Genomic DNA, 14838 nt, shown 5'->3' on the forward strand with positions numbered 1-14838 from the left:
ATCCGATATCAAAGAAAGCTATGAATAGGTTTTAATGAATTGAAGAACGTTGTATATTCCTAAAGCTATGATTAAAGGAACTGCTATGGTACTTGCCATCCATTAGATCTCAACACTTTAGTCGGTGACACGGACTACACCAAACGTCGTTTCTCCCGAACTTGGCCCCTTTTTCACATTTATGTTGCTGTTATGATTTCTTTTGCTTTCTTCTTCTGATCTTTTTAATTTTATCCTGACAATGATTTATACGGTTTTCAACTAGCAACAGTCACGCCTCGGTAATACCTCATTGGCTATGACACTGCCTCTGCGCAAGACTGAATGATTTATACGGTATTTTCTCCTTCCTTTCTGCATGCGTTTGTGGTGTAATGGTAGCACACTCGGACACTCGGTGCGTATTCGAGAGGTCCAGGTTCGAGTCCTAGAGAGGGCATTGCACATTTTTCAGGTCTCCTGCTTCAGAATAACCTAATGACTCTAGCGCTCGAGCTAAAAGGTGGTGGAAAATAATACGTCACCACCAGGATTTGGCAATTGGGTACCGTCGCCCTTTAAAAGGGGGAGTATGTAAGGTATTTTCTCCCTCCTTCCAACATGCCTGTATAGTATAACGTAATATTTATGGCATAACGGTAGCACACTCGGCGTGTATTCGAGAGGTCCAAGTTTGAATCCCGGCAAGGGTATTTCACATTCCCCCCCCTCTCCTGCCTAATAACCTAATGACTCTACATATTTATCTTAATTTTACTTAGTATTTTAATATGATGCGATTGTAAATATCAGTAATTTTGCCATATGTGTTTGCTAACTGCAATTTCCTTTGTTCTTGGTCGATCCATATTAAAGCGAAATATGTTGTAGGGATTGTCTTGTCATATGGTAAGGGAATTTTCCCTATTCCTCAAACCGTATTAGAGGGAAATTGTGTTAAAAGAGGGCCATGTATAGGGGGGCTACCAGTAATACACTTTTCTATTAACTGTTCAAGTTTTGATCACTGAACTGTATTTTTTATATAAAATCTGTCGAAAATCTCATCGATCAGATACATTTTAATTTCTAGCTTTGTATTTTCGTGAAAGGAAGCATTTAATTCCCCTTTTCCCTCCCCCGCCAGATCATACTCAAATCGCTTTTTATCACGCCGCTCATGATCTTCTAGAATTTCCTAAAGCAAATTACATTGTTATTATTATTAGTCCAAAGGGGCTTTGTCCCTGTGGGACTATAGTTTTCGTTTCGCGACGAATCACTCTGAATGTCCGTGTCACTTTTCAAACTGTTGCCACCCTATGTTATCGCCCTGTATTATATTTGAAGAAATGAAATAATGAAGAATCTGCATAAATGTATGTATGTTTCTCGCATGGCGATAAAACAACGGTACCCAGAGCCATCCAATTTTGAATGACGTAATCCTCCTGAGAATAGAGGCATCTGGAAGCCCAAATTTGAAATTTGCAATATGTTTTATGATCGATTTCATATTTTACAAAACTTTAACGAATTTTTGATTAACAAAACACAACGATTTCAAGGCGAGCCATGGCAACGTTGTACAGAAAAAAAAACATTTTTATCTCCGGCGCGCGAGACTGTATATCTGAAATTCTAAAGATAGGCTCATTTTAAAACTATTTTGCGATATTGCTCTTGAACTGAATTTTATGGTTTAAGTGCGAAGAACATGAGATTTAATAAACAAAGGTAATACACAAAATGTTTAAAAAAAAACCGCTCCTTTGGACGTAATTTAAAATCTGAAACCTTTCAGATTTTCTTTTTTAAAATTATTATTATTATTATTCCTGTTGTCTTTGCTGTTGTTATTGTGAATTTTGTCATAGAGTATCAACAATCAAAAGTTATTACCGTATTTGACGGCATATAAGACGCACTGGCATATAAGACGCACCCTTATTTAGACGGCCACACACAAGGAAAAAAGTTTCAATAGCGTGGTTTCTTTTAGTTCTCACGTTTCGTAAAAGCCAAATAAACAATTAGTGAATGCAATTACCTTCACGTATAAGATGCAGGTAACTTTTTTGAGACCAAATTTAGGAAAAAAAGTGCGTCTTATATGCCGTCAAATACGGTAATTATGCTGAAAAACAAAATAGCTATTAAGAAAAGGAAGTGCTTCTTATTTCTGAAGCTCCGCTAGTGTTGAGTGGTTATTAAGATCACTGAATGCTTGTAGTTCGTCCTAGGTTCGAACCCAGGCAAAATTACTTGCTGCATGGTTAGGTTTCAAGATTTTCCCTATGTGTAATGTAAATTTTCCTAAGAAAATCCTCTACGAAGTCATCACTCCAAGATAGCCATAGCGTGCATTGCTGTCATCAAATAAACGAAACAAAACTCCACTACTACTCAGGTCTAGGCGGTATAGAGAGCCGGTACAGCTGTACCGGATATCTCTCTGGATGATGAGATTCACAGAACACCAGTTGTGCCAAAGACTAAATTTAAATACACTATTTTCCTAGTACTAATACTATCCATTGTAAATGGATATTGTAAGATTTAACATGATATTGCGCTAGTATTATAACAGCATCGTATCATGATATGTTTGCACTTGTACTGGTATTATAGAGAAGTACAAATTTTTATAACAGTAACAGTAATTTTTTATAGCAATAATTTATAACAGTAATTTTTATAATGTATATTGTATCGGAAGAGAATTGCACTTGTTATGTCCTCCTTCCATCAAAATTGGAATGAAGCTTAATAGTTAGTGCGACGAGACTACACCTGTACTACGAATGGTGACTATATTCCCTCTCACTTTTAACTGTACCTGTATTTGCCATGCATACCTATTTTTATACAATATGCATCACATCGATCAGTTGCGAAATTATAGGGAATTTAAGGTGTGTTGGAACCCCAAAATCTTCATAAAATTGTGATTTCGAATTTTTGCATTTTCAAATTCTTTACACTTTTATCTTTCTAAAAATACCATTCTTTAATCTCTATGAAAATTAGAACTGTAAAAAAATCTAGTTTTAATTTGTCATCTACTGCTTCTATCAATGAGGATTTTTACATAAAAATGCGTTTTTCTCCAAACGTGATTTTTTTATACTCGATGTACCTTTTCTCAGGAACTACTGCTCACAGGTATCTAAACTTTTTATAGCTTATTTATTAGGTTCCCTATTATTTACTAAAATGAGCTTTTTGTAATAAACTTGAAAAAAAAAATTTAATTTTTTTGTGTGTGAGAAAAGTGCTAAATTTTACTATGCCTAACAAAATATTCTGTAATTTACTCTAAAATTCAAAATGTTTCAAAAGCTCATTTCAGTATAATCAGATAGGTATACTTTAATTACAGAAAAAATTTCAGGCTTGCATCTACAGCAGATTTTGAGAAAAGGTACATCGAAAATGGCCAATTTAACATTGTCAGTATAGGGGTTTCTGATACCCTTTAAGAAAAAAAAAATAAAATAAAATAAAATAAACTCAATTTTTAATTATAGGAATAGCTCACGAATTGTCCCCTTCTTGCGTCTTTCAACTTAACAACTGAACATTCATAACAGAAGGCGTTAGCCACATAACTGACTTCACTTCTTTTGCCCTTTCTGCATCGACAGTTCTTATAGACATGTGCTTGCACGCTTGGTGGCAGGAATTAAGTAGCTTGATATGCATTTCCTAAGCGGATTAGTGACCTCAGTGAAGTCAATTTCTGATCGCATAGGGTGTGACAAAAAAAGGATTTAATGTTCGCTCAAAGACTTTATTTTTTGAAACTGAAAAATACTTTTACAAATTTTAAACAGGACAATATTCCAATGCTATGTCCGAAATAATGCTTTGCACGTGAGTTTTTTAGAAAAACTATAAGGTATTTCTCCCGCTTTCTTAGTATGACTTCGTGGTGTAATGGTCAGCACGCTTGACGCGTATTCGAGAAGTCCAAGGTTCGAGTCTCGGCGAGGGCATTGTTCATTTATCACGCTTCCATCTTCAAAATATCTTAATGTCTCTACAATGGCTCTCGAACTAAAAAAAGGTGGTGGATGATGATTGTTTACCACCAGGATTTGGTGATGGAGTCCCCTATCCCCAGTCATCTTTAAAAGGTGGAGAATATAAGGTATTTCTCCCACTTTCTTAGCATGCCTTCGTGGTGTAATGGCCAGCATACTCGGCGCGTATTCGAGAGGTCTCAGTTCCGTCGAAGGCATTGCTCATTTTTCACGTCTCCTCCTCTAAAATAGCCTAATGTTTCTACAAGATCTACATGAAAAATTTATTTTTCTTCCAATAAAAACCTGCAGTGCTTTACAGTGATAAATGAAACTTATATGAATCAAAGTAAAATTTAAAATGCTGCATTTACAATGGTTATATCTTTTAGCTCTTTCTGTTTTTCCCAAATCAATAAATTTTAACATCTTTTTGATCAATGACATTTTCCTTAAGCTTACGTACTGGAAATGCAAAACAGCTCTCGAAAGTACTAAATACTTCTGTTTGATTTTTAACTTCTTTACTTTTCAGTAAACGTTTTTGGTTTTTTACGGTAATATTATTACATCAATATTCATTAAAAAAATTTAAGGGAAAAAATAATTTAAGTAATTTCTTCCATTTTAATTTCAGAAATGGCCTATGCGTTCAAGATTGTACGCAGGCGTAGAAGCAAACGATTCTTCTTCAAATGACTACAGTTCCGGCGCGGTTGCCATTGCTCAGAAAACAACTTGGTGAATTTCTCTAAAAGAATTTAACTGTTGAAGTAAATGTAAGCTGGTAGAGCTGAACTTTTAACTGATTTTAGATAGAAAATTTGCAGTATTTATTCTCTGCATGTGTTAAGTACTGTAATTAAAAGCTGCCTTTCTTATAAGTTCGTCCGTCCATTAAGTCTGTGCAATAAACGATATTGCAATGAATTATATGAAATTTCTCAGCTCCAGACCAAAGAATTTTTTCATCGACCGTATGGTTCTACTGCCAAATTTTCTAACTTACGATTTCCATTTCTGTTGTATACAGGAATTTTGTATATATTGTACATTAAATATTCGTGTTACTTTTGGTTAATTTTGTACAAAAATTTAGTTGATTTAAATGAAAATAAATCTGAAAATTCATATGATCTGTTAAATAAATATTATTTTTATAGAAAATGTGTAAACTTGAAGAATTTTTATTTGAAGTATTTAATCTTGTAAATGTGTCAACTTTAATTTGAAATGATTCTGAGCTCTATAAATAATATGTAAGATATATAATGATTTATTTCATTATTGTTAGTACTAGTATGTAAGCAGGGAAATTAAAGGTATCAAATGTGTTTTGAATAAATATGATAACAATTGTCAAATAATTTTAAAAAAATGATTTATTATACTGTTGTTTAAAACGATTTGAAATATTGAAATAAGCGAACATTTGCAATTGTAAAACTGCAATTTAAAATTTTTAAATTACACTTTGCAATTATTATTATTTTGCAAAGTTATTTAAAATAATAACACTTGCAGAGTGCAAGTCATGATCAACTATATATATTAACTTTTTTTTAATAATAAGATTTTTTTTAAATCATCAAATATTTTTGTATAGTTTTGTTATTTCAGTTTTAAAAGTTATGATTCCATACCTCATCATTCCACATATTATTGTACAAGGCTCTGTATTGTCTAAGTGTATATGTTTCTGGTAATATGTATAATATTTGTAATAAATTAGTTTTATAGCTATTGGTAATTTGATTCTTTGATGATGACTTCAGAGATCACGTGACTTATGTGTAGCTAATGTAAACAAACAAGATTATACTTCCTCTTCTTCTCTTGCAGAATGTATCTCATCACTTCCCTGTAACCCAGTACAACACATAATGTACAATATAATCAACACAACACAATGCATTTCAAATTGAAATCAGCACTAAAATCAAGCAAATCAAATCCTATCAGAGCATAAATAATCATAATACAATGCAATTTAAAGTATATATTGACAATAACATCTCAGATGGAATACAATACAAAAACTGGATAATCAAATATCTTATAAAATAACGGATTATAATACAATAGAAATTCGAACACATAGTTTAAAACATTATACAGAGTATTTTCATTTTCATAGATATCTGTCATAAATCTTAATCACAAAAGAGGCTCGCTCTCTGTATTAAATAGTTTAAAGAAGGACTTTTAAGAGTTACTTGACAAGGATGGCATTTCTTTCGTTGTTCAGTGGTACTTGAGCACTGCAGAAACATATGTGAAAAATCTGCTTGGGCTTCTCCTCAAGAACAAACACAGAACATGTTAACCCACCAGTATCGAACATGTTGAGTTCATCATGGATAGGAAAGAGCATTGCAAAGAGAGAGTAGCTATTTAACTGGGTATTTACACAGTAGAGCAGCTAACCTGACGTAGTTTAGAAATCATTCTTTTATTACTTCCTTATACGAAGTAAAGGATCGCGAAAAACTTCGGGTATCACATTTCAACGAAAATATCCATTTTGACCATTCTTGAATACATTTGAACGATGTTTTGGCGTCACATCTGTACTTACGGACAAAATAAATCACTGTTTTGTTTAAAAAACGGATTTAAAATGGATTCAGAAGTTTTTTTTTTTTTTTTTTTTTTTTTTTTTTTTTTTTTTTTTCCATGACGTCTGTACGTACCTCGCGTAACTCAAGAAACGAGTAGCTGTAGAACGTTAAAATTTTGTATATGGGACTGTTTTGACATTATTCTTATATGCTAGTTAACTGCGCATTTTTTGCTTTAAAAAGGATTGAATATGTTCATCTTATGATACCGAAACATATGTTCCTTCCTATGTTTCGGTAAAGGTTTTTATGCCTGTAGTTAATCTACATGCAATAATTATAGAATTACCAACAACTTAAAAGTTTAACTGGCGCTAAGCCTAATTAGTCTACATTTGAAACTCTTAGTAGAATAGTGAATTAAGTCAATTGGTGCACCACCTTTGGTGTCTTTTTGTCCACTGTTACCGAAAGTTAACTTTCAGTGTTGTGCAACGAAAATTTTGTCCTCCTGTCCTCTGGCTGAATTGCTTCTTTTCCCGTAGGAACTCAAATTGTAATTGTAAAAATTCTTTTTTAACGGTTTTTAACTGTATTTATTGTTTTTAGATTTTTTGGTATTTTACAATTTTTAATTAATATGTTTTGAGCTTTTGTGTATTTTGGCTTTGCCACGAAGTGAGAACTAATATGGGCATTTGTTGACATGGGTTGCTGTGTTGTTATATTTGTGGCTCTTTTCTGAATGTAAACTAGCATAATAGGTTAAAAAAGTTTTAAGTTTAAAAAGTAGAAAAATGTTAAAGAAGCCATAATCGTGAACAAACTGAAGAAATCAGGCATTTGCGATTATCTAGTGAATATGGGTAGCTTGTTCGACGTTTTGATTCGGATATTGACATAATAGAAACCCAAGACAGCGCCAGAACGAGTGCAACCTGTGCTGCCGCAAAGGACGTCATAATTTAAAGGCGGAAAAATGTTCATTTAGGAAGAATCCGATGATAGACTACGACTCAGAGTTTTCATCGTGTGATAAAAAGTTTAACGCACTTCCTGCAGCAACTATTCCATATTTTGGGAGCTTCCATTTCGATAGCGGCAATGAAAATTGTCTGTAGAGGCGCCACTGTCGGAGCATTGTATCTGAAGTAAAGAACTTGAATGTGAGTTTCCCTTCCTTCGGTCTTAAGGCAGTGGCGCAGCCTCGATGTGATGGTTAAATTCGGAACGTCCTCCAGCGATCTTTTGTAACACCAGGCGAGTTTAACGCCCCACGAAATTGCTACAATTCTAACAAAGAAAAGACAGGTGCGATTTTTACATTCTTATTTTTAAATAACTGAGCTGGAATTTCAGCCAACGCAAGGTTTCAAAATTTGAAGTATGAAAGTACTGTTTCGTCAGAAATTTAGTCTATTTTTATTAATATTTGAGCATGATAGTAGCTCTCTAGTGGCCTCCCGTATCTACGGATGTTGCTGGCCCTAGAAACTTTAAATCTGGAGTCTGGCTTCAGAAACTTTAATGACAGAAATAGATATGGAAAATGGAATGTACGACCTCTGATATCATCAAATTTTAATGAAACTTCAACTGGAACGTCAGTAAACAATAATTGAATGTAAAAAAAAAACATAATCCTTTATATATCCATATATTAGAACTTCTTTAAACTTTAAAGTGTATTAAGCAAAAAAACTATGCAAAAGTTTTGATTAGGAAAGAAAGTTTCTCGGAAAATTAATAGTAGCAACATATAATAATGGTAATTTCCTTACTTGTAATTCATTATTTTTAGTTGACTACAGAATCTTAGTAGGAGGTAGACAACTAAACGGTTGGACATTTGAATCTTGGTTTTAAACGCTGTGAGGGCAAATTATGTTTAATATTGTAATGAAGTCGTAGAGTGCCGATTTTATTTATATAATAGTTTATAAAAGCTGATAAGAATGCTTATTAAAGGCGTAGATGATATATTACATTTTGGTGTGTTGCTTTCAATCATTATACGTTGGGCGGTTTCTCGGTTTCCTTATTCTGGTAAGTTTGTTTATTTTTTGTGCAGAATCGTCTGGTTGTTTCAATTTCATGCTTTACAGCTTTGTATTCATAGTAAAGGCTTACCTAAACATGTGTATTGTAAATTAACTGTCATAAAATAGTCATATTTTTGAAAATGTGGATATGAATATGAATGAAAATTTTAAAGATCTTTCTCAAAAATATCAAAGTATTTCCGTGGGCAGTTTAAATTACATGAAATTTTCTTTAAAAACATGAATGGTTTTATCATCGAACAGAGCAGCAGCTTAAATATAACGACATGAATGATATTTCTTTGATGATCAGTTCTTTCATAACTGAACTGATGATCAGTTTTGATGTTATGTATAGAATATGCAGTTGACGTTCAGCAAAAGAGAGGGTATTATAACGAGTGGTTGCTTTAATGAAATCGTATCAGTAAGGAACATTTTGTATTTATTATTGTATAGCTATAGCAGTCTTCGATATAAAATATTTTGAATCAAGTGTACAGGTAAAATATTTATGAACGTCTTATTTTTATTAAATTTATAGAAATAGAGAAAACTGCGCAAAACATTTTTATAATAGCAACAAAAATATAAACAAACCTGAAACTAAACATTTCTAAAAGCAAAATATGATTTGAGTGATAAAAGTAAAAAACTTTGCTGTGTTCACGTTAATAATTTCTTTTTATTTGATTTTTTAAAAATTAATTCTTGTTTGTAATAAAAATGTATTGCTTTATTTCAGTAAAATTTTTCATTTATGATTAAACATTAATATATTCTTAAAATTCCATTTGCTTAGTTGTAATTTGTAAATGATATAACTTGAAAAATTTTTCATTATGAACCTGACATGCATTTTGGCATGTGTGAAAGATAAGCTCCAAATATGCGGAGGGTTAGTCTATATGTTAGGGTATTGCTTGGATTATTGCCAAGTTGTTTCATTTATGGTAACCTGGGTAGCTGAATGTTATGGAAATCCTATTATGACGTGATTGGTTGCATGATTGCACTGAATTTGACTGGTGCTAAAATATTTGTACGGGCTTATTTATGTGTTGGATGTTGGTTAGGAGGTACACTGCTTTTTTTGTGCTTGACACTGTAAAATACCTGCTGGTGGCATGATTAACCTGAAGTTTCTGTACACCTTAGAATGACTGAGAAAGAAAACATTGATTGACTGGTATGTAAATGAAGATTTAAATGGCTTCATTCACCTCTTGGTAAATTACGCAGTGAGATCAAAGGATATGGAAACCTGAGCTCTTATCAACATTATGGGAGGTATGTGGGGTGTAATAAAAAAGGATTTTCTAAAAAAATGCCATTTACAGTCCGTCAGTACAGATAATATTTTTCATTTTTACTTTTGTGAATTTATTTGGCAATGGCAATGTTTAGATAATTTTAAATAGTTTTTGGATGCTATTAAGGAATTTAAAGGCGGAAAAATGTTCATTTGCATGTCACATACCGAAGAAACAGAATTTACAAAATAAGCTAAGTCGATGTTTCCTTTTTGTATTGCGTAGATTATATAATATTTACGAGGGCTGCTTTTTAAGTAAGGTTCTTTGGCATGTATGCTGCAATGAGTCGCTGCGCCACTGACCAGCATTTTTTTTTTGAATAAACTCGCTCCAGTTTCAGCTCTGTAGCAGTCGTGTAAGCTTCACTGTGCATCTTTAAAATGTTTAAGGTGATTGAATCACCCACCATGTGTGAGATACAGTCTGTTATCCATTTTTTGACTGTGAGGAACATCTTGGCTTCAGACATTCATTGCCAGGTAACAGAAGTTTATGGCACTGAAACAATGACTGATAGTAAAGTCCAAAAATAGGTCAGGGAGTTTAAAGCTGGGCGTATAAACGTCCATTACAAAGAATGCTTAGGCTGGCCCTTTGTAATTACTGATGATTTGGTGTATGCAGTTGAAACAAAATTTCGTGAGAACAGAAGATTCATGATAACTACTCTTTCATTGGAATTTCCCGACATTTTTTGGTCAGTGATGTACAAAATTGTGACTGAAAACCTGAATTTTTAGAAATTGTCCTCTCGTTGGGTACACAGGCTCTTCACAGAGGAGCACAAAGTGAGGTTGGCCAGTTCATTGGACTTCTTGCTTCGTTACGAGAAAGAAGGGGATGACATAGTGAGTCAAATCACTACTGCAGATGAGACATGGGTATCTCATATCATCCCTGAATCCAAACAACAGTTGATGAAGTAGTGATACACATCCTCTTCCGTCAAGGTCAAAGCTAAACAGAGATTTTTCTTTCTTTCTTTTCTTTTCTTCTCCTTTTTTTTTTTTTTTTTTTTTTTTGTAGAAATTTCATGGTGATCATTTTAAAGAAGATTCAGAACAGATATGTTCCCTTTAATGATTTTTTTGGTAAAATACTGTATTCATGTAGAAATTTTAGTGCAATTTCTTCTGTTGCTGACAAATTCCACAAGCATAAATATATGGTTTGTCTATAAAAACAATTAAAATGTAAGAGAACGTTCACGTACAAAAATGGTACATAGCTTGATTGGAGGACTGTTATGAGCATCTTTGCCCGAAGAATGATTATACATGGTTGCCAGAGTTTGAACTGTCAAGGTGGTTGCAATAATACATAAGTACCTAGATAAGTTTAGAAGCACTGCCCTTATGCTTGTAAAACATTGCAATCTAAATAAAAAAATTCTGAGAAGAAAAGCTCTTCAGATTTTTTAGATTCAAAATTTTTTTAAATTTAATGTTGAATAATTTTTTTTGGCACATATCTTCATTTAATAAACAATCTAAAACTCTCAGAATTTTACTGTTAACAGTAAAATGAATCAGTGCATCATCAAATAGAGACAAAAAGAATCTTTTCAATGAAATTTATGTAAAATTTAGTTAATTCTAGTAAAATTGCTGTTTCCAACTTTTTTTTAATTTACTTGTGGAAAGAAGCAAACTATTGTAAGGTTGTGGGAAAATAATCACCAGAACTGTACTGTGACAGTGACTGCATGAAAAAGCACTAATATTTTCACCAATGTTAAACAAAAATTAACCTTAAACCTCCTATGTAATATGAAATTAATCTGATAAAATCTATTTGTATTTTTATTTATTTATTTATTTATTTTTCATTTATTCCAGGTTTAACCAAATTATTATTCTTTTAGTGAAGCTGTATGTGTTTTTAGAGTTACCTCTAGTTGCATTTTGCGCCAACATTTATATTTGCTAATTATCATCTTAACAGAAGAGGCTGTCTTTCTTAGATGGCATATAGATGTTTTCTATTATCTGTTTTTGAATGTAATCTGCTATCTGCAGAACAATAGGGGAAAAAGAGACCTAATTTCTTCTTCCATCTATGTGTATCATATATGGTACCTTTCCCAAATTCACATTCTGTTCATTTATGTTTATAAATATATTTTTTTGAATTTACTTATGTATAATGCTTATTTACATATAAAAATGTATTTAAAATTTTACTTTTTGTGCTGAGCAAACCTCATTTTTTTAAAAAAAGTTTAAAATTGCAGGTGCTGGAAAGCCTCCAATGTATGGTGATTATGAAGCTCAGCGGCATTGGATGGAAATAACTGTTAATCTTCCTGTTAATGAATGGTAAATATATATGAATTATTAAAGACTTTTTGTGTAACAACTTTTTTACAGCTGGTATTGTTTAGTCACCTACGAGTAAATGTCAGCTCGTTACCCAAGTAGCTGAAATTTCATTACTAGTATATCTCCCTCCCTCACATTAATACATGATTTTTGGGTTTTAGGAGTTGCTGAATGAGTTGTTAGTTAATATCCATACTTTTAGCTGTTTGAATATATCTTTTACCTGGACGTAATTGTAACATGTGAGGGAAGATGGGGATAAACATAGTTAAATGGATATAATCCTATTGCCTTCTGCATTTAAAAGCAACAATATAAGAGCCTGAATTGAGCTTGAGTAGAAGATTATAGGAGCTTGAGAATATACATCTGAGCGGTATACTGCACATATATATGCATGCTAGCATGCTATGAGCTTGAGAATGTGGACCTAGCATAGAAGCTTGAATTATATGCATAGGGGTGGATGTAATTAAGAAAATGCAATTAACTCTTGCCCTATCAACCTTAAGAATTGCTGATGTTTATGGAGTTTTAATATATATCCTTTATGTGTATTAACATTTGTTGATGGTAGAAGGATATGTTATTATTATAATCACAATACAGGGCTGCAACGGTTTGAAAAGCGAATCAATGCAAAAAGTGAATCGACGCAAAATGCCAAAATGAAATTAATAGCCCTTTCTGGCTAACTTCTTTTGGACTAAAAATGCTGATTAACATAAATAAGACATTGAAAATGGAAGTAAAATTAAAAAAAAACATATATTTAAAATTCCGTGACAAGTCCAGTGAAGTTCCATAATACAAAGAGACCCACAAATTCGACTGCTGATAACTCAACATTCCGTATAACTGGATGATTGGTTATTTTTTAAATCATTAAAGGATTTTTGCTGGTAAAGCAGAACATAGTCTTTGAAATAATATGGTGGTTATTAATAGCCAGACTGTAATAATTTCTGTTTGATCAGGTTCTGCAGCGTTTGGACAAAAACTAATTACTTTTACATATGACATCCCACCTCTGATTGAAGGAAACACAAGCAATGACAGTGACAAACGAGGAAGTGGAACCGTATCACCTGCTATGAAACTCTGTACGAACATCAAATTAACAGTTTTGAAAAATACAACAGCAGCTATATTAATCCCCCCCCCCAAAAAAAAGAGAAAAACCATGCATATCATTAAACAGAAAGAACACAAAATTTGAAAGCGAACTGAAATATCTATGATTGACATGAGAAAAAAAAAAAACTTAACTGGCTTGCTCATGTCCTATAGTTTAAAATGCAAACTCTCATCAGCCGCAATTAGATTAGACAGCTATGAGGAGCCATTTGGGCAGGCAAATCTATAAAAACTTCTTTACGATACAGTAATAGAAAAATTAATAACCTGTGCTGCAGGTATCTGGTACCTTCCAATGTGAAAAGCAAATGCTTGCTTGTGATAAAACACCCATTCACCTTAACCATCACCTGGTCATATGGTATAACATCTATAAATGCTATAAATGTTCTAGCAGGCTTAATTCCACTCACAATATAAGCAAAACAAGAAACGTCATTCTCAAAAGTCCAGCACTTGGGTCAAGACATTAATTACAAAGAAAACAATTTTAAGTCCAAAAACTTTGCAAAATCCAGCAACAAAAGGACAACAAACTTAAGAATCTTTAGAAAGTTTACAGATAAAGTTAACATGGGAACAGTAATGTCTATGTATAACTGATGTACACGTTAGAATTGCATTTGTACATATAAATAAATCCAAGACAGTCAGTCTCTGGAAAGGCCACCTAAATAAATAAATAAATAATATAAAAATCTGAAAATTTTCAGATTTTATATTACGCCCAAAGGGGTAGTTTTTTTTAACAGTCTGCTTGTTACCTTTATTTATTAAATATCATGTTCTTCGCACTTAAACCATAAAATTCAATTCAACAGCAATATCACAAAATAATTTTAAAATGAGTATATCTTTAGAGTTTCCGAAACGTAGCCTCGCACGTTGAAGGGGGGGGGAATATTTCTTATATAGTGTTGCCATTGTATTTTAACATTTTTAGTAGTTAAGTATGACTTGTTTGATATTGTGAACACTTGTACGAAGTACTACTCTCTGAGGAAAATTCCAGCATTCTGATATATTTCTTTTGATAAGAATAAATTTTATTTACCTATTATCAGACTTGTGCATTCAATCTGTTACGAACTTACATTATACGCTCCTTCAAAAAGCGTTTGAACGAGCGTACCAAAATTGCTCCACATTTTAAATAAACACATTTATTTATATACATTATACTACATAGTACAGTTACATAGCAAATGAACATTGCACTGCTCTTTACATTACATTCTCACAACCCATGCCAACTTTGCTTCAAATCGAAACTTTTCTCACACAGTTGAGGGATGCAACAACGCCCTGTATAGGAAATCTGAACATACTCCCCATGGATGACTGTTTAAGACATCAAACTACCTCTTACATGAAATTATTACTTATATTATTCTTAGTAAACATATAATTTCTATATTAAATAGTTCATGTATATAAATGAGTAATACTAAGCCTAA

At 32.6% G+C, this 14838-nt stretch overlaps 2 protein-coding genes and 1 pseudogene across 2 annotated transcripts in view; 2 read left to right on the top strand and 1 right to left on the bottom strand.

Annotated features, from left to right (window-relative positions):
* The window catches only part of LOC118187787 (transcription factor 21-like), a 41403-nt gene extending 35656 nt beyond the window's left edge, over nucleotides 1–5747 (top strand). Inside the window, exon 5 of the mRNA XM_035358063.2 lies at nucleotides 4642–5747. Within this exon, the coding sequence (XP_035213954.1) occupies nucleotides 4642–4749 (108 nt within the window). The 3' untranslated portion in view covers nucleotides 4750–5747. The remainder of the gene's footprint in view (nucleotides 1–4641) is intronic.
* On the bottom strand, nucleotides 242–322 carry LOC118187789 (U4 spliceosomal RNA; annotated as a pseudogene).
* Nucleotides 5748–8403: 2656 nt separating the features above from the next.
* gny (ALG6 alpha-1,3-glucosyltransferase garnysstan) overlaps nucleotides 8404–14838 on the top strand; it is a 51048-nt gene continuing 44613 nt past the window's right edge. The window contains exons 1-2 of the mRNA XM_035358064.2: nucleotides 8404–8611; nucleotides 12157–12241. Coding sequence (XP_035213955.2) covers nucleotides 8521–8611; nucleotides 12157–12241 — 176 coding nt within the window. The 5' untranslated portion in view covers nucleotides 8404–8520. The remainder of the gene's footprint in view (nucleotides 8612–12156; nucleotides 12242–14838) is intronic.

The sequence above is a fragment of the Stegodyphus dumicola genome, chromosome 10 (assembly GCF_044657685.1).
Source record: "Stegodyphus dumicola isolate Sdum_Otavi_A_Nest chromosome 10, ASM4465768v1".
Taxonomy (NCBI): Eukaryota; Metazoa; Arthropoda; class Arachnida; order Araneae; family Eresidae; genus Stegodyphus; species Stegodyphus dumicola.